The sequence below is a fragment of the Pelophylax lessonae genome (genome assembly GCF_965119305.1).
Source record: "Pelophylax lessonae genome assembly, chromosome: 4".
Classification (NCBI taxonomy): domain Eukaryota; kingdom Metazoa; phylum Chordata; class Amphibia; order Anura; family Ranidae; genus Pelophylax; species Pelophylax lessonae.
The window spans coordinates 140,916,982-140,938,428 of record NC_138771.1 but is presented as its reverse complement, the minus strand read 5'-3'; the positions used below and the strand labels follow the sequence as shown (position 1 = coordinate 140,938,428).

Below are 21,447 nucleotides of genomic sequence, written 5' to 3'. Positions count from 1 at the left end.
GCACTTTTTTTTAAGGATTAATGCACTTTATATGATGTTAATGCACTATTGATTCAACCCATTGATTATCTACAGAGGGGAAAATAATTATTTGATCCCCCGCAGGTTTTGTAAGTTTGTCCACTTACACAGAAATGAAGGGTCTATCATTTTTATCATAGGTGTATTTTAAATGATAGAGACAAAATATCAACCAAAAATACAGAAAAAAACACGATACAAATGTTATAAATTGAGTTGCCGTTCAGTGAGTAAAATAAGTATTTGATCCCCAAGCAAAACATGATTTAGTACTTGGTGGAGAAACCCTGGTTAGCAAGCACAGAGGTAACAGATTTCTTGTAGTTAGAGACCAGGTTTGCACACATCTCAGGAGGGATTTTGGCCCACTTTTCTTTATAGATCTTCTCTAAATCCTTAAGGTTTCTTGGCTGTCGCTTGGCAACATGAAGTTTCAGCGCTCTCCATAAATTTTCTACAGGGTTAAGGTCTGAAGACTGCCTAGGCCACTCCATGACCTTAATGTATCTAAATAGCCCCAAAGCATATTGTTTCCACCTCTGTGCTTGACTGTAGGGATGGTATTCTAAGGGTCATAGTAAGCATATTTCTTCCTCCAAGCACGTCGATTCAAGTTAAAGCCAAAAGAGCTCAATTTTGGTCTCATCTGACCACAGCACTTTCTCCAAATCCTTCTCTGAATCATTGAGATGGTAATTGGCGAACTTCAGACGGGCCTGTACATGCGCCTTCTTGAGAAGGGGGACCTTGCGGGCGCTGTAGGATTGTGTTACCAATGGTTTGTTTGGTGACTGTGGTGTCAACTGCCTTGAGATCATTCACAAGCTCCCCCCGTGTAGTTCTGTGCTGATCCCTCACTTTTCTCATGATCATCCATACCTCATGAGGCAAAATCTTGTATGGAGCTCCAGACTGAGGGCGATTGATGGTTATCTTGTATTTCTTCCATTTGTGAATAATCGCTCCAACAAATGTCTCCTCACCAAGCTTCTTGCTGATGGTTTTGTAGCCCATTCCAGCCTTGTGCAGGTGTATAATCTTGTCCCTGAATTCTTTTGACAGCACTTTGGTCTTGCCCATTATGTTGAGGTTTGAATGGAGGAAAGAGATTCTGTGGACAGGTGTCTTTTATACAAATAACGAGTTGTCATTAGGAGCACCTTATAAACTGCACAGTTACATAGTTAGTCAGGATGAAAAAAGACACAAGTGCATCTAGTTCAACAAATAAAAAAACAACCATACAATTCTGTATACACAATCCTATACCCACAGTTGATCCAGAAGAAGGAGAAAAACCCCAGCTAAGCATGATCCAATTTTCTCCAGCAGAGGAAAAAAATTTCTTCCTGATCCCCCGAGAGGCAATAGGATATTCCCTGGATCAACTTTACCTATAAATGTTAGTACCCAGTTATATTGTGTACATTTAGGAAAGAATCCTGGCCTTTTTTAAAGGAATCCACTGAGCTGGCCAGAACCACCTCTGGAGGGAGTCTATTCCACATCTTTAAAGCTCTTACTGTAAAGAAACCTTTCCGTATTTGGAGATTAAATCTCTTTTCCTCTAGACGTCCTCTGTGATGACCTTAAAGTGAATAACTCAACACCAAGTTCACAATATGGACCCCTTGTGTATTTGTACATGTTGATCATATCCCCCCTTAATCTCATCTTCTGAAGACAGAATAAATTCAGTTCCTCTAATCTATCCTCATAGTTGAGCTCCTCCAGGCCTCTTATCAGTTTGGTTGCCCTTCTCTGCACTTTCTCCAGTTCCCAGATATTGACAGGACTAATCTGTGTACCACATGAGCACATGCTGTAGCCAGTCTGTGGGAGCCAGAACTATTGTTGGTTGGTAAGGGAACAAATACTTATTTTACTCACTGAACTGCAACTCAACTTATGACATTTGCAATTTAGGAACAAAGAAAAAATCCCTTTTAGAATCAAATACTGTTTTTGGGCTCACAGGCATACAGTTTTTAAAAAAAACGTTGTTGTATACTCCTCCTCAGCTTGTTAGAGCGGCAAGTGGTGGCAGAGGGCACACACACAGAATGCCTACCACTGACTCCTAATTTCTAAAGGCAGCGTGGTCACCAACAAATTACTTCAGCTGTCTTGTTTTTGAGACATCAGATGGTTTTCATATTAGCATGCCTTTAAGCTTAAAAAAAAAAAAAAAGAAAAAATACTGGAAGGTTATTAGAGATTTAAACAGCTTCAAAAAAGGGAATAAACTGCCAGAAGTTTATTTCGAGATTTTAACAACTTTGCCATTGGAAACTACAGAAAGGTCTTTAAGGCCTGAAGATCTTCTGGTGCCAATAGTTGAACAAGAAGTGGAGCAACTCCAGTGTAGAAGAGGAAAATATGAGTACAGGTTAAAAGGTCTATAGGTATAATATATTAAAGTGTTAGTGTATTGAATACATTTACTGTAAGTGGGTCCACCAGTCCAGAGAGTGGTTTCAAAGAAGTGGCTTTTAGGGGGTGGGGGGGCTTTGTGGTTGTCAGATCATAGTGCTGGGTGTCCACCCACTCCCACCTTTTGTGGGCAATCTGGTGGTTGTGAAACATGAATTTTCCTGCAGTTGGTACACCCCTGAAGGCTTCATGTTTCTCCTCAAATGTAGTAAAAAAAAAAAAAACCTGCCAATTCAGCAAACACCAACCACCCTCTATTACTCATATGCTGCTGACTCTCTCAACAACAGTCAATTGACCTTGTTTGGATGGGGTTTAAAATGTCCTTTAAATTGAACTCCACATTACATCTAACTCCTTTTCCCACTCCCGACTCCACTTACACACTTTCTCCCAACAATATCCCTCTACCCTTCTTCTGCCCTATCTTGCCCCCTATTTCATCTTCCTCTCTAACTTTATCTTCTTTCCCTTTTATTCCTGCTATTACCTTTCCCTCCCCCACGTCTCACAATACAACATTAATGATACAGATCATAACACATCCTATGTTACTGAATCAATCAAGTTCCCTCATTGTTGGAACTTCTGATTTGTAGCTACAAATTACAAAGTTACATTACCTTTTACATATTCCATTGCAATCCCTATTTATATACCTTGTTAACAGTAATATGTTGAAGTAAAAAATATATTGAAGCTAAAAGAAAGGAAGTTACACAGCAAAAGTTCAAGCATACCTAATGCGAAGCTTGGTTTTGCTGAATTATGGAGAATTCAGATAAAAGCTCTTTCATACCCAGGTACCCCCCCCCCCTCCCAATACCTTCCTTTAACAAATCCCTGCAAATACCTACATTCCTGGTCCCTGATGAGGCCCAAGTCTTTTTCTTTTTCACTGAAGAGTGGGAGGGTCCTTCTTTAGGTACCAAGGTTTTTTCCTGGTTAATGTAGACATTTCCTATTGGTAGTGGAACAATGGGCTACTTTCAGGCTCCAGAAGACTACAGTGGTATGATGACATTACTAAGTGGGGAATTGGTTGGCATAAAGCACATACTGCAGTTCTGGATCAGAGGTCTACAGTCAATAAAACAGTTTCAGGTGAGTAAAAAAGAGATAATAATTTGCAGATGAGTGGTAAGGAGGCCTGGGTGGAGGACTTATATTTGCCAGAAGATGGGCTTCAAGGTAAAAGGATTGTTTATTTTTATTTTAGCACAGTGCAGTGCTTGCTTAATGGCATTAGTAGATTGTTGATCTTTTCATCGAACAAGGATCTTTATGTGGTACAAACATCCAGACATTACTTCACAGAGTTGGCAATTAAGGTCAAAGTCAAAAGAAAAAAAATGTGTGTGGTTATAACTAAACTCCCTAAAACTAATAAAGATCTTAACATTTGTAAAACCTATTTGATATGGGTAACCCTATTGGACATAGCATTTATTCATAATTATCGTAAGTCAAGATGTTTACTTCAGCCACTTTTGATAGAGGTGACATCTTGTGTTAGAGAAGGTGGTATGATATGGAGGTGATCTAATGTCCCTGACAGCATATTGCCATGCTTGTCCATTAGAATCTTGTAATTTTACATGTCAGTGATAAACTGCAGTCCTGACCACTCTCCTTCTATGGGATGATATTTTAGTTTGTCCCATGTTGTGACAGAACACTAAATTGATTAAACATGTACCGAGATTTGACACCAGTGGCGGACGCCTTCTATTTGTTGATTATTATTGATTTTCTTTGATACTTCATTTAAAAATCAATAGCAGCAGAGAAGAATCGGCCTGGTTTACCAAGTCTGAAACAGGCTATTGTGAACTGGATGAGAGCCACAGACTCACATGACAGCTTCTTCCAATTATGGAAAAGCTCTTAACAGGTGAAACTTCATCTTGAAAATCAATACTCAGTTTTCTTGCTCAATCAGAGAAAGTGGCCATAAATTAGGCTCATCTCTGGGAATCTCCAGACAGATGCATAGCAAATAATCTTTACATTATTTAATTCACTATCACAAGTGTATGTCTTCAGATACATAGCCGCTTACTGGTAGGTGTAGTTAAGAGTTGACTGCCATACAACCTATATCAGTTTTTATAAATAATTGATATACAATATAACACAAGTGATGCAAATATACCCTAAATGCCCAGAAAAAAAATTAATTGGCTATACTTAAAACTAAAATGTTGGGGTCATATATATGTAAAAGTTGAAGTTATATGGAGACTAATGATGTCAAACCTATAAATTATAATATACAGTGCTCAGCACAAATTAGTTCATCCCAACAGATTTGTCAGAAAACCTTTACTTTTCTTTCAGAATCAATATTTTCTACGGGGCACTATACTACCAAATACTCCCCCCACAAATGCAGGCCATTGATTGCAACTAAGATTTGTTAATTTGCACACACAAAAAAATGTATTTTTTTATTACAAATTCATTCCAGACTATGTTGCAAAAATGAATACACCCCAATGAAAGTCTTAGGAGCAAAGATACATTTTAGACAACAAAATCCTAATTAACAAGAATTCAACTACAGGTGAGTCAAATTCTTCAATAAACAGGTGTCCAAGAGATAGTTGATTTTAAAAGGGCATTACTTAAAGAAAATCCCTTCCCATTTCATTCTGTCAGCAATGGCACCACATGGAAGAGAAATGTCACAGAACCTGAGAAAGAAAACAATTTCTTTATACAAGAAAGGTGAAGCAAAGTAAAGCTTTACTTATCAGTCAGAATACTGTAACAAAAATGATACAAAAATTTAACAAAAATGTAACTGCAACCATCCCACAGAGATGTCCAGGTCATCCATGGAAGTTAACACCTCAACAAGAGGGTCTTCTGATGAGATAGGTTGAAGAAATTGCAATGCAATTTCACTGCCGTTAGCTGAAGAAGTAGAAAGCCAAATGGGAGTGATTGTTTCCTGTGACACAATATGGCATACACTGCAGAGGAATGGCATGCATGGGTGTCGTCCACAAAGGAAGCCTCTCCTAAAGCCCATGCACAAAAAAGACTCCATAGAATTTGCCAGGGCCCATGCTGAAAAAGAAGAGGACTACTGGGACTCTGTACTCTTGAGTGATGAAACCATGATAAATGTTTTTTGGAACTGATGGCTTCAAAACTGTATGGCGTCGCAAAGGTGAGGAATACAAAGAAAAATGCATGGTGCCTACAGTGAAACATGGTGGTGACAATGTCCTTAGGTGGGCCTACATGAGTGTTAATGGTTTTCGGGGAGCTGCATTTCATCGATATCATGAATTCCCAAATGTACTGCTCTATATTGAAAGAGAAGATGCTACCATCACTCCGTGCCCTTGGTCATCGTGCAGTTTTCTAACATGGCAATGATCCAAAACACACATCTAAGGCCACTGTTGCATTTCTGAAGAACAGGGTGAAAGTGATTCAGTGGCCAAGTACTGTATGTCTCCGGATCTGAACCCAGTTGAACACCTATGGGGAATTCTGAAGAGACAAGTTGAGCATCACTCTCCATCCAGCATCAAGAATGACCTCTTTTAGAATTCTGAATAATGGAAAAAAAATAGATGTTGCAATATGTCGCCAACTTGTTCATTCTATGCCTTGAAGACTTGGTGCTGTCCTTACAAATCATGGAGCTCATACAAAATACTAGATGTAATAGTTTTTGTTGTGGGGTGGATTCATTTTTGCATCAACTAATTTGAGTAAAACTGAAGATTTTCTAATCAAAGTTATATTATTAACCTTACTTTCATATAATGAGCTAAACAAATGTTCTATAAAACTCAGTTTTGTCAACATTTTGGAAATTGTTCATTGAAATATTCATTAAAATTTGTACTGAGCACTGTATGTAAAATCAACAGCAGTTACAACTCCAAATTCAAAAAAGTTGGGTGTAAAATCCACATAATAACAAAATGCAATGATTTGCAACTCTTATAAACCCATATTTTATTCAAAATAGAAAGTAGAAAACATATACAATGTTTAACCAGTTCTGGACCGGAAGGATTTGCCCCCTTAATGATCAGGCCCTATTTCGCGATTCGGCACTGCTTTACTTTAACGGACAATTGCGTGGTCGTGCGATGCTGTACCCAAACAAAATGTATGTCCCTTTTCCCCACAAATAGAGCTTTCTTTTGGTGGTATTTGATCACCTGTGCGATTTTTATTTTTTGTGTTATAAACAAAAAAAGAGCGACAATTTTGAAAAATAAACAATATTTTTCACTTTCTGCTATATAATATTCCCAAAAAAAAAAATTTAAAAATCACATTTTTTTAACATTTTAGACCAATTTGTTTTCTTCTACATATTTTTGGTAAAAAAATCGTAATAAGCTTATTTTGATTGGTTTGCACAAAAGTTATCGCGTCTATTAACTACGGGAAAGATTTATGTAATTTTTTTATTGTTTTTTTTTTTTCTAGTAATGACAGCGATCTGCGATTTTTTGCGGGACTGCGACATTGCGGCGGACAGATCAGACCCCTGACTGACATTTTTGACACTTTTGGGGGTACCAGTGACATTACTAAAATAATCAGTGCTAAAAATATGCACTGTTACTGTAATAATGATACTGGCAGGGAAATGGTTAACAGTATAGGTGATCAAGGGGTTAAATGTGACCCTAGGGGAGTGATTCTAACTGTGGGGGGGGGGCGTGGCTTCTGAGATGACCACAGAGACATGTGATCCTATATGGCAGGATCACATGAGCTCTGCGATCCTCCCAGGGAGGACGGTCGGCTGTGTTTACAACAGCAATTGGAGCCACCTGACACACGCATTGGCTTCCCCGCTGACGATCAGGGGCGGGAGGGCCACGCGCGCCCTCCAGTTCCTCTCAGGCGAGTAACATAGGTCTACATTGTTTTGCCTGTACGAGCCACGCTGCCGCAGTAAAAAGACAGCGGGTGGTCGGGAACTGGTTAAACTGAGAAAATAGACTATTAAAAAAAAAAAATAAGATACTTTTGAATTGATGGAAGCAAGGAAATTGATGGAACACGTCTCAAAAAAGTTGGGACAGGGCAACAAAAAGCTGGAAAAGTAAGTGGTACTAACAAGGGGGAGCTGGAAAAACATTTTGCGACTAATTAGGTTCATTGGGAACAGGTCAGTAACATGACTGGGTATAAAAAGAGCATCATAGAGAGTCAGAGTGTCTCGGGAGGAAAGATGGGCAAAGGTTCACCAATCTGTAAAAAGCTGCGTCTAAAAATTGTCGAAAAAATTTCAGGATAATGTTCCTCAACGTAAAATTGCAAAGACTAAATATATCATCATCTACAGTACATAATATCATCAAAAGGGTCAGAGAATCTGGAGAGAGCTCTGTGTGCAAGGGGCAAGTACGAAAGACAATACTGGATGCCTGTGATTTTCTGACCCTCAGGCGGCAGTGCATTAAAAACAGGAACAATTGACATCACTGCATGGGCTCAGGAATACTCCTAAAAATCAATGCCTGTGAACACAGTTTGCTGTGCCATCCAAAAATGCAAGGTAAAACTCTATCAGGCAAGGAAGGAGCCATATCTGAACATGATCCAGAAATGCTGCGGTCTTCTCTGGGACAAAGCCATATTTAAAATGGTCTGTTGCAAAGTGGAAAACATGTTCTGTTTGACAATTTATTTTTGGCAACCATGGGCACCGTGTCCTCTGGACTAAAAGAGAAGGACCTTCAGGCTTGTTATCAGCGCTTAGTTCAAAAGTCTGCTTCTCTGATGGCATGGGGGTGTATTAGTGCAGATGGAATGGGCCCCTTGCACATCTGGGGCTACCCCCTGGGAAGAAGCCTGTGTGTGTTCCAGAATGGAAACTACAAGGCCTCAGCAGGAGCTATGTGCTGGGGAGTAAGAAAACTTACATGTGGGAGTGGGGCTGGAGATATGGGACTTTTCCAGGTATGGAAGTACTCCTTGAGGGGGAGACACCAGTAGGTATCCTGCACCCTTAACCCTCCCTACTGCATTTTTGGCTGAAACCAGCAATAAATAATAAGACCTCTAGAAAGGAACCTGAGTGTTTTAAGTGTGCTTTGGGATTGGAAACAGGGTGGGCAGCCTCTAAACAGGTAAGAGGGACCCAGTTTATTTCCAGCAGACTATCACTACATGTGGGGGCTCATAGTATGGAATTGGCTAGCCTAGTTCATGCTGCTGTTGCTCTTAGCAACCAACATAAGCTTGTAGATTTTGTTTGTGCTTTATAAACTATCTATGCTGGAAGCACATGAAAAATGGAAATACTTTTTTTCTGCTGCTGTGGGTGCATTGAGGATGCAGGATAACAAAGACATACTGGGTATGCCCTTTAGCAGCAGCCTTAAATATAATGATGCAATGGAGAAAGACAGGCAATTCTATCAGAGCAGTCACAGTATTTACCACTTGCCATAACCTACATTGTTATTTTCCTACAGGATGAAAAGAGTTATTGAAAGACACAAGGATTTAGTCCTCTCGCTGCAGAGGCCTCCGCACCTATGTCTCTTGCCTTTTCCTTTTGTAAGGCGGACCCGATTACTGCCTTAAACCTATAAGCGATGGATCGACTTCAGTACAACAAACCTGCCCATAGATCGATTAGATCTTGGCTGGTCCCTGCTGAACCAGTCGTGACTAGATCCATCTATGCCCAGCTTTATGGTGCCTATACTCTGGAAGGAGGAGCAACAAATACACTTTTGGGCAGAAGCATTGTCAGTCTGGGGGGAGGGTAGTTGTAGATGCATTAGCAGATTTAGATTTACTAACAAATTGAAACTCCAGCTCACACTTTTAAAATTACAGAAACATACAGTGCCTTGAAAAAAAATTCATACCCCATACACTTTTCAGATATTTATTTGTAAAAAATTTAGAAACATTTTTTAAAACCATTTATCGTTTTCCTTCCACTTCACAATTACGTGCCACTTTGTGTTGGTCTGTCACATAAAATCCCGATAAAATACATTTCAATTTTTGGTAGTAACATGACAAAATGTGGAAAATTTCAAGGGGTATGAATAGTTTTTCAAGGCACTGTAAACTGTTTCTTAGTTATGAGACAGATTTCAGCAGACAGAATATTTTTCACTCTACCATTCCATAATATTAATTATTGTAATAATCCTATATAGTTATTGAGTGCTACTATGGTCTGGAAAAACAGAAATGTAGTCAGACATTTTGGGACTTCCCCTACTGCTCCCCCCCCCCCCCCATGCTGGTTCAAGGACTTCTATGCCTATAGTTATCCTCTTACCAGTTAACCGCATTGTCAGGACACTAGCCAGACCAGAGTTGCCCGTAGGCCTGGCATGGTGGCCAATTTCCAATATGGCCACACTTGCACAAATGCACGCACACGTATTGTGAACGCATGTTCACAACGGCAAAGACATGTTTGTGCTGTTTCACGCAATGCTTGTCAGATCCTGGCGCCCTCTGCTTCCTGTTCCTACGTGCGTGCTTATGCTTCTGATCACCTGTTACCGACCTGGCCTGCCTTTGGATACAGCTGGTCTCTCCCCCAGCTCTCACCTTGGATTGCCCATGGATCTGCTTGTATCCTGTCCTGTGTATGACTTTGGCTTGCCTGACCATGTCCCTGTTCTTCTGTCTGCTGACCACTGGCTTACCAACCTTGGCATCCATCTCTGACTACGTATCCTGCTTCACCCTGTCTGCTGTGATTTGTGCTAGTGCCTACCTGCAGTACCTAGCCTGCTGTACCCACCTGCAGTACTTACCTGTTGCTCCAGCCTTTAATACCTATTTGCTGTATCCAGCCTACTGCACCTTCCACTGCAACCTGTTTCCTGCTGTGTGCAGTCTGTGCCATCATCAGCTCCACTGGGTCCTATTGCTCACATCATCGGGTATCCACCTACGGAGAGATCGCCGCACCTGCAACTCTCATCTGCGGCACAGCCGGCAATCCCTGCTTCTCTGGGCTTCATTTTGCCTGTTTCCACTTTCAGGGACACTGAGCACTCAGCCGCAAGGAGAGCCCTCTCAGCATTTCAGCTTCAGGACCAGATATGTGACACGTATACTGTAAAAGTGGCACTATTTTTTTTTTTTTTTTCTGATTACAGAAAATTTAAAGATCATAAAAGAGGCATACCTGGAATTCAAGCGAGTCTTCAACTTTTTAGCTTTCTTTTTATTTTTTTGCTTCTCCTCTACCTCCTTTACAGGTTCAACAGGAGCTGCAGTTTCAACTATAATATCCACAATATATTTCTTCAAAGAAAGATGCTCCTAAAAAAAACCAAAAAAAACAGGACATGATAAAAAATATAGTTTTTCACCATTCAGGGAGTATAACTTACTTTATATACATCATTACATGAATATTGCTGGGCACAAGTGCTTTGCTTTTTTGTTGTTGTAGGAAAACTGTAAATTGTGTGATTGGGAGAAAGAAGAAGACAAAAGGGCAAGGCTGAGACACCTAAAAACTTAAGGTCAAACAGGAGCACAGGAAACCATTCACTGCACAAAGATACATGAAAGCCGGTAGAGCACATGGACATATTTCCCCCATTTCCCACACTTCTTAGCTTTCAGAAAAGAGAAGGATGAACTAAACTAAAATTTGGAATGAAAACTCATGAAATACAGCATATGGAATATCAGCAATGTCAAGATCAGAGTGGTTTGATATAGGATGAAGATCAAAAAAAGGATTATAGCCGTTTCCAAAATAATTGTCGAGGAAAAGATCCATATTAAGTAACAACACTTTTATGTTAATATCAGGATTTAATTCTGTGAAATTAATCTTTATAAAAACTCCATTAATAGAACATATAATCAAAAGATAAAAAAACGTATTCTTCCCATACAGAGACTATAGGGCGTTGTAGAAAAAAACAAAAAAAAACAAAAGAAACCTAGAAAGCTGAGCCTGTGAGAGCTGGTAATGTTACCATGACCTCTATCCTCTAGTGGTTCTGTGCGCCCTAGGATTATAAGCTGGTGGATACAGAATGGGCATAGTGCCACTAGGGCAGTGTACCAGAAAATTAAATGCTTCATTTTCTGAGCTACAGCATCTGACAGCATTTAATTTCATACAAATACTACACTATTTTATTTAAAGCAGGTGATCAATGAAAAGTGAAAAAATAATGTTTTGTTACAGGACACCTGTGAAATTTTTCTATTTTTGTACTCTTTCAGAGTTCACTGAGGGACACAGGATTAAAAGACAGTTGGGATATATTGCCATCTACAGGGGGGTGAAACACCAAGGGACAAAAAAACTGACCAGCCATTACCCATCCCACTGGCAGCATGCCTCGGTTTTATAGCAAAGCAGGGAGCAAGATCATAAACATGGGGGGCTGAACCTGTGCCCCTGAACAAACTCCAAGAAAACAATTTTACTATGAGTATAAAAATTACATTTTCTTTCTAGCTTACTGAGGGACACAAGATTCTGAGGCTATTAAGACATCAAAAAGAATCCAACGTAGGGGTGGCCAACAGCAAAAAAAATAGAACTTGGGGCTGCCTGAAGCTCAGAGAGCCATCTAAAAGGACCTTACAAGCAAATCTGGCATTAGATGAGGCCTGAACATTCACCTGGATGCAACCTTGTGAGTAAGCTTGGAAAGGGAAATATCCCTGAAAATTTCAAAATGCAGCTTCTAAAGTGCAGAGAGAACCATATTCAAATCCCACAAAAAGATAGGCGAGTACACAGAGGAACAGCATGGGAGACACCATGTATACATTTTTAATCAGAGAATGGGAGGCTGGCGGTCTCTGAAAGAAGATCACAAATGCTGAGCTTTGACTCTTCATTCATCCCACAGAAAATGTGACGTAGGCGTTTGCAAGTGCGACAGCAGACCTAGCGAGAAGTGGACTTTCTAGCATCGCAAGAATCACCAATATGAAGAAGCAGTTTCAGGGTCTTGGCAATCTTCTTATGGCCTAGGCCATCTTTATGTAGAGCAACAATTATTTTTTTCAGATCCTCAGAAAGTTCTCTGCGGTGAGGTGCCATGTTGAACTCCCAGTGACCAGTATGAGAGAGTGAGAGCGATAACACCAAATTTAACACACCTGCTTCCCATTCACACCTGAGACCTTGTAACACTAACGAGTCACATTACACCAGGGAGGGAAAATGGCTAATCGGCCCCAATTTGGACATTTTCACTTAGGGGTGTACTTACTTTTGTTGCCAGCGGTTTAGACATCAATGACTGTGTGTTGAGTTATTTTGAGGGAACAGCAAAATTACACTGTTATACAAGCTGTACACTCACTACTTTACATTGTAGCAAAGTGTCATTTCTTCAGTGTTGTCACATGAAAAGATACAATAAAGTATTTACAAAAATGTAAAGGGTGTACTCACTTTTGTGAGATACTGTATATCCCACAGTGGGGATGCCCTAGGAGCATAACAAATCTAACATATGTGCTAAAGTCTTGAAGAAAACAGAGTGCAGGATACAGGCCGAATGACAGGATAAGGAACTGGAAGTGCTGGGGAACCACTGTAAAGCAAAGGAATTACAGATGTGAAGGAAAACAGGGTACATGCAAGATCAAACCTATGATGTCCACAAAGGCAAAAAAAAGTATCCTTGATGGAGAGAGACTATGACAAATATTGGGGATTCCATAAAGATGTTAAGGGTCTTGGGATTCAAGATGGGGTGGATGGCCCCTTTGAATTTGGGGACAGTCAAAAGGTTGGAGTAAATCTCTTATGCTGCAGAAACTATGGCAATGACTCTTTAATCCAAATGACATGCAAGAATATATGCTAATCTGTGCAGTAACAGAGGCAGGTTGGAAGACATTATTCAGGGAGGGGGCTGTGAGCAGAACTCTAGTTTGTAGCTGCTGGAAACCACTTCTCATACCCACGAATCTGAGATGCTGTCAGGTATCCCTAAATGCACCACTTTAGAAAGTGAGGGTGCCCCACATTTGTCAGCAGGTTTGAAGGTGACTTTAAAAGTTGAGGCCTGGGAATAATAAAAGGAACTCTTCTTGCCCTCAGAGGGGGAAGTATTTTTAGCTAAATGTCTAAGTTTTTCCTGCTGGGGTAGATAAACACTCTTACCCCCAGTGACATATTTAATGAATGTATCCAGGAGACACTGTGCTTCAAACGTTTTTGCATGCCTGCTCCGTAGCCCAATAATACAACCAGAGGGTTCTCTGCATGTTCAATGACAGAAAATTCACACAGGAAAAAGGGCAGGAAATGGCCATTACCCATCCATACAGTAATTCAGTGAATAAATGCCCTTTACGTGGGCCATACTTAAAGTGTGCCAGGGAAACCACACACATGTGTACTTGTTCATTGTACATTTGTATTACCGCAATATCTTTGCCATGATGCACCCAATCGTATTTTTTTATTTTTCTACTGAAGGATCCAGGGTCTCTTTTCTTCTTTGAATATGTTCTAATAGTTCAGCTGCATTTTAGAGTGGTATTAGCTGCATTTTAAGTAAAGTTGTAAAGGTCACCTTTTCTATCAAAATCTTAATTGTACAAGTTTAGCTGGATTTACAATGTGTCTTCAGAGCAGCATACAATCATTTTTGAATACTCATTAATTTGTCAGCTTGGAGTTGTTTTCTCTGAAGCCTGACATAACTGCAAAAATATTTTGTAAATGTAAAGCTTTAACTGAAATACATGGAAAAGGAATAACATAACTTGGTTGAGCTTCTGGGCACGATTATTCAGAGGAACAGTCCTGCTTAGCTGTACCTCTTGGCCGTATGCATGTTTCCAAGCTAAATAGATATCTTAACTGCTTCCTTCGATCTACTTATAGAAGATGATATTTAATGTTCCTGAACATCATGGTTCCTTGATTAGGTCTAGTGAGTGAGGTAAAAAGCACAATGAAGGAAACATGAGTACCTAATATCTATGAATACATTAAAGAACATCTTTTCTTTGTTTTAATATTTTTATCTCTTGATTTGAGGAAAATAATTTAAACCAATAGCCTACACCCAGTCTAGAAAGTGAAGATTGATTTGTATGTTCTATATGCCTGTATAGTTGCTCTACACTGTGTTTCAACTATAGTAGCTGCCATCTTCAACAGTTTTATGCACCTGCAGGTACATAAATACTTAGAACATCACCACTGGATGGCATTATCTGACCACACAGGTGGCAGGTGTGACTGCGCAACAGCATGGCCAAAGACAGGCAGCAGTGGTACCCATGGTCAGATGACATATAAAAAAGGGTTTGTGTATCAGAACCCTAATGAGAGGAAGGGGACAGAGTCAGGAACAAACTGATGTCAGGGCAGGTGGAGTATAATCATAGATCAGTGACAAAGCTAAGGTCAGTAACGAAGACAGCAACAGTAACAGTGAACCCACAAAAACAGTACAGTGAGGGAAGCCAGCATTTCATAACCATAATGAAAGGAAGGGGTCAGAGTCAGGAACAAACTAATGTCAGGCCAGGTGGAGTATAATCACAGATCAGTGACAAAGCTAAGGTCAGTAACGAAGACAGCAACAGTAACAGTACAGTGAGGGAAGCCAGTATATAATACCCATAATGAAAGGAAGGGGTCAGAGTCAGGAACAAACTGATGTCAGGGCAGGTGGAGTATAATCATAGATCAGTGAAAAAGCTAAGGTCAGTAACGAAGACAGCAACAGTAACAGTGAACCCACAAAAACAGTACAGTGAGGGAAGCCAGCATTTCATAACCATAATGAAAGGAAGGGGTCAGAGTCAGGAACAAACTAATGTCAGGCCAGGTGGAGTGTAATCACAGATCAGTGACAAAGCTAAGGTCAGTAACGAAGACAGCAACAGTAACAGTACAGTGAGGGAAGCCAGTATTTAATACCCATAATGAAAGGAAGGGGTCAGAGTCAGGAACAAACTGATGTCAGGGCAGGTGGAGTATAATCATAGATCAGTGACAAAGCTAAGGTCAGTAACAAAGACAGCAACAGTAACAGTACGGTGAGGGAAGCCAGTATTTAATACCCATAATGAAAGGAAGGGGTCAGAGTCAGGAACGAACTGATGTCAGGGCAGGTGGAGTGTAATCACAGATCAGTGACAAAGCTAAGGTCAGTAACGAAGACAGCAACAGTAACAGTACGGTGAGGGAAGCCAGTATTTAATACCCATAATGAAAGGAAGGGGTCAGAGTCAGCAACAAACTGATATCAGAGCAGGTGAAGTATAATCACAGGTTTAAGGCTAAGTTCTAAATTTTTTTCCTAAATTCCAGAAAAAGTTTTCTCTGTCTTTTAGTACAGGCCTTACCTCAGCTTCCAATCTCCCATATAAAACTCCTCCATTTCCCTTGTATTGCAAAAAATGTAATGGCTCGCGGGCAGTATGCATTGTGTCTGCAAGCACACCAAAAAGTGTGGTAAGCTTCTATAGAGTGTTTGTCGCACAGTGGGAGGCCTATTCAAGTGAATCGGCTGCCCTATGTGTGATAAGCAAGAAAGCTACAAAATGCCCCCCCCCCCCCACCCCCCTAAAAAAAAAACGTGCAAGAACTCGAGTTCCCGCTACACAAAGTTGTGAATGGGGCCTGACAGCTATGAGTATCTCCATCTACTTCCTCCTATGTACTTGTATAAATATGGTCATAAACTATGCAATCTGATTTTACAATCTGTGTACAATTTACTTTAGATTTACCTAAACTATGGAATATGAAGACCCACTTGAACAATCTATTACATTTGTATCAAATTAGACAGCCCCTTGCAATACATCGCTGATGGTAGATCTAAAGAAGATTGTACAATCAGATTGGACAGTGTATGGTCAACCTTATGGGAAGAATTAAGGAAAGCGGATAGAAATAAAACAAGAGGTGGTGTAGTAATGAGGGAGGTGTGGTCCAGGGTGGTACATGCCTATTCTGGGATGCCACAAGGCAGTGCAAGATGGGATATGATCTATAGGAAGTGATAGAAGCAGCAAGCATTTTTTAAAATTTTAAACAGAAAGGTTGAAATTCAAAGCTGGATTCACAGGAGACTTGGACAGCAGCGGGAGCCATAGTCCCCTGCTACTGACGGTAAAACTCCAGTGAGGTGGGAGGCGTGGCTTGTCAGTGCTGTGTGTGTCTATGGATGCATAAAGCCTGGCTTGGGAGCACACATATAGAAGTGCCCCCTTAGCAGCCAGCTTGCTAAGAGGGCAATCAGAGAAAGAAGTAGCCAGCAGGGACTGTGAAAGAGAAGGTAAATTATCGCTCCATTTTCTATAAACTTTTTAATTTTAACACAAAAAACATATCAATTTAAATTCTGACTTGTTCCTTTTGATCACTGCACCTATGGAAAACACGCATTTACTAAATAGAACTCAATGTGTCAAACAGTCCCTAAAGTGCCTGATATAAATAAATCCATAGTGATTGTCCTTTTCCTTTTGAAAAAGGTATAAAGGAGTAAAACTTGGATGTTTATAGCATGTATTTATGCTTCAGGCTTACCTGTCCTTTGGAACCAATCCAGTTTTTATATTCCAGTCTTAGGTACCTATGCATGAATTAATTACTGTAGTAGACCCTGAGCCAGCTAAATGAGAGGAATAATTTGTGTTGAGCCTATTAATCTGGAAAGTGTAATTGTAAACAGCTTATGTAAACATATTTGAGCTGAGACTTTCAACCATAAAACGTGACCTCTTGTATCAACGCTCACATTTTATTCCCGAGGTAATGAAATTTAAAATATTTTCCTGGGGAGTCATAAATAACACACTATCATTGCTAAAGACAAGGATTAGCAACAAGCTATTATCATATTCTATCCAGATTAGCCACATCAATAACTAATGTTTTAAAATAAGTGAATTCTAAAATCATTAACAGAATAAAGAGGAATATAATAAAAAAGCACAAGGACTCCTCTTCATTTACTTTAGATGAAAATCGGATGACAACGGATGAAAAACGGATGTGAAACTGATATTGACTGAAAAAAACTGATTCCAAAAAAGCGCGCTGAACTGATGAAATGAACCGCCTGTTTGTGTGTAGTCCGTACGTTTCAATATTGAGTTGCCCCACCCTTTGCAGCTATAACAGCTTCAACTGTTTTAGGAAGAACACACACAAAGAGATATGATGAAGAGGAATCCCCGAAACATGTAATCAAATCTTGGCGTTTGGTTCCTTGGCTTTGACACTCCGGTAATCCTGTGTGTGGACAATGCTGCTTCCCATTGTGTCCGACTGTCTGGCGCTGTCTTCCCTACGCTGCCAACTTCCGGTAACGTCAACTCCCGGCGCGGCTAAGGACCCACGAGTGGAGGAGATGCCGGCGCGCTCCGAATATGTGGCCAGCCATCTGCAGCTCCCAGCGGTAACTTCATTTTCCTTCCTGCGTTGCAGACGCTGTGGTTTCTCCCCCTCTGCGAGGCATTTCTTCGGGTAACTTCCAGCCTTATCAAGCTCATTCCTTCTAACCAACTCATATGGGTGTGACATTCTCCCCTCACAGCATTGGCTTCCACCTCAGGTACTGCACAACAACTCATATTTCCATTAAGTTCTGTGTGTGTCCCCTTGCCATCCAATGACCGGAGTCCTTTGTCCAAAATCCCAATAAACTGAGATATTTTATCCATTATTTCTCAGCCTAGTTGTCTTTGCCTTGGGGAGCGCTAATTATCCCATTTCTGTTGTTTGTTGAACTGTTTTAGTAAGGCTGTCCACAAGGTTTAGGAGTGTGTCTATGGGAATGTTTGACCATTCTTTCAGAAGCCCATTTGTGAGGTCAGGCACTGATGTAAACGAGAGGCCAGGACTCTGTGTAGGCCAGTCAAGTTCCTCCACCCCAAACTCGCTCATCCATGTCTTTATGGACCTTGCTTTCTGCACTGGTGCGCAGTCATGTTGGAACAGGAAGAGACCATCCCCAAGCTGTTTCCACAAAGTTGGGAGCATGAAATTGTCGAAAATGTCTTGGTATGCTGACACCTTAACCACTTGCCGACCGCCGCACGACTATCTACGTCGGCGGTCAGCCCCTCACAGGCAAAGTGACGTAGGGCTACGTCACTAGCTTGTGAGGGTCTAGGGAGCGAGCGCGCGCCCCCGGAGGCGCGCTCCCGCTCCCGAGTGGTCACGGACCCCCCCGCGCGTGTGACCGGCGGACCCGATGTCCGCCGGCCACTCTGCGATCGGCGGGGGAGAGGGAGAAAGTCAGGCAGCTTGTGTAAACAAGCTGCCTGTCATTCTCCTCGCTGTATGAGAGCTGATCATCTGGATCTACTATGTAGATCCGTTGATCACTCTGCATACAGCTGAAGCCCCAGCCAATCACAGTTAGAATCACGCCCCTAGGGACACACACAGCCCCTCCCTCTCAAATAAAGTTAACCCCTTCACTACCAGTGTATTTTTACAGTAACAGTGCATATGTATAGCACTGATTACTGTAGAAATGTCACTGGTAACCCCAAAAGTGTCAAAAATGTCAGTCAAGGGTCCGATCTGTCCGCCGCAATGTCGCAGTACCGCAAAAAAAATCGCAGATCGCCGCCATTACGCGTTAAAAAAAAAACCAACAAAAATGACAAAAATCTTTCCCTTAGTTAGTAAACGCAATAACTTTTGCGCAAACCAATCAAAATACGCTTTTTGCGATTTTTTTTACCAAACATAGGTAGCATAAAACAAATTGGCCGAAAATTTTAAAAAATTTTGATTTTTACATTTTTTTTGGGGGGAATTTCATATAAAAAAAAGGGAAAAATATTGCTATTTTTGCAAAATGGACGCTCTTTTTTTGTTTATAGCGCGTGATCAAAAAATCGCACAGGTGATCAAATACCGCCAAAAGAAAGCTCTGTTTGTGGGAGAAAAAGGACGCCAAATTCATTTAGGTACAGCGTCGCACGACCGCGCAATTCTCCGTTAAAGTCACGCAGTGCCGAATCGCAAAATACCCCCTGGTCGGAATGGGGGTAAAATCTTCCGGGGCTTAAGTGGTTAAGACTAGAACTAAGGGACCAGGCCCAAGCCCTAAAAAACAACCCCACACCATAATCCCCCCTTCATCAAAGGATTTGGACCAGTGCACAAAGCAAGTTTACTTCCATGGTCCCTTTAATGTTCCCATTGTCAAAATGAGCAGTACTTTAAGAACTCCTCTAAGTGGGACTGAGACCTTCTGCCACTCAATATACTGTATGTGGTACAACATTCCCTTCCAAAGATCTACATCTTCCTCTGCAGAATTCTTCCTGTAGGCTGGGTGCACTTTTCCACTGTGGTGTGTGGTGACTACCACAAAGCATGCTATGGGCATTTACTCATCATCATGCCATACATTTTGGCAATGCAGCTCCAAGCAGGGGTCGGCTAGGTGTCCATACACAGACACTGGTGTCTGTGAGCGGTCCTTGCAGATCTCCAGGTTTTCCACCAAAGCAGAAGGAGACTCCACTTGCAGAAGGAGATAGTCCAAGTAGCCCAGTACCATGATTCCCCGCTGGTGTAGCAAAGCTAGCACCGGGCTAACATTTCTGTGAAGACCTGAGAAGCAGAGGCGAGACCAAAGGGTAACGCCACAAACTGATAATGCTCTTCTCACACGGCAAAGCGGAGGAAGCGCTGGTGACTGGCACATATTGGAATGTGAAGGTAAGCATCCTTGATGTTGATAGAGACAGGGAAATCCCCCTGATGCAGGGATGCCCCCACCATGCGAATGGACTCCATTCTGAACTTCTGCACCCGCACAATGCAGTGCCTTGAGGTCCAGGATTGGACGCACTTTGCCTTCTTTCCTGGGAACTGTAAATAGGTTTGAGTAAAAACCCTAAAAACGTTCTGAAGTTGGAACCGGGACAATCACCCCTTGATGTAACAGGTCTTGTACCACCCCAAACAGATCCTGTAAGTGGTCTGGGGAAAGGCGCAAGTTGGAAGGAAAGAACCTTGCCAGGGTACAAGAGCAAAACTCGATCTTATAGCCGGACCTAATGACTTCGTGGACCCACTTATCTTGCATCAGGGAAGTCTTCAGGTCCAGAAACCAGCGAAGACGTCCCCCCACCCCCGATACGGGTGAGGGCGCACCTTCATGCTGAAGGAGCTTTGTCCGCGGGTCTGGAGAAGCCTGCTCTCGGCTTGTCAGACCAGGTTCTTTGAATCCTCCAGTGGAGGCCCTGAAATGCTTCGAGCCCTTGTCAGTTGACCCTGAGGGACGAAAAAACTTCTTATGAGCTGAAAAAGGAAGGCCCACGTCTATGACGAGGTTCCTTGCTCTTAGTAGCCTGTGGAGGAAAGGTACTCTTCCCCCCCTGCGAGACCTTTTATGAACCTCATCCAGGGTAGCTCCAAACAGGCGATCTCCTTGAAAGGGAAGATCAGTCAAGGCCTTTTTAGAAGTCTGGTTCACAGACCAGCATTTGAGCCAAAAGACACGCCAAAGGACCACTGCCAAAACAGAGAGCCGAGCCACTAGAGGAGCTGCATCCAAAGAGGCATCACAGATAAACTGCAACCACTGGACCAGCTGGTCCGCCAGCTCAGCAAAGGCAGGAGGGAGCTGTTCTCCCTCCAGGTCACGGCGTAAAAGCTTAGCCCTCTCGGCCAGAGTTTGCGACACCATGGCAATGGTGAATACCAGCCTCAGTGCCAAACCAGCCAGAGTGTACACATTGCGGGCCACTGCCCCCGCCTTCCTGACAGCCGGATCTTTTTAGGTCGGGGACTCTTCAATCGGAATCATGGTTGCCTTGTTTAATCAGGAAACCGGAGGGTCCACCACCAGTGGAAAAGTCGACTTCTTAGGAAGGGACTCCTCATAGAGGTAACACCTAGTAAAGCACTTAGGGACCCCAGGGGGCGCTTTGGTCATCCCCACTCTTTAGCGACAATTCTGTCAAAAAAGTCAGGGGAAAGGAAACACCTTTGCCACTCTGGATGGCTTGTGAGTGCCAAATGGAACC

General features: G+C 41.7%; 1 protein-coding gene across 2 annotated transcripts in view; it reads right to left on the bottom strand.

The window, feature by feature from the left end:
• The window catches only part of SCAPER (S-phase cyclin A associated protein in the ER), a 422,169-nt gene that overhangs the window by 248,264 nt on the left and 152,458 nt on the right, over positions 1-21,447 (bottom strand). For both annotated transcript variants that reach the window (XM_082252843.1, XM_082252842.1), the window contains exon 17: positions 10,613-10,749. In XM_082252843.1, the coding sequence (XP_082108969.1) occupies positions 10,613-10,749 (137 nt within the window). The remainder of the gene's footprint in view (positions 1-10,612; positions 10,750-21,447) is intronic.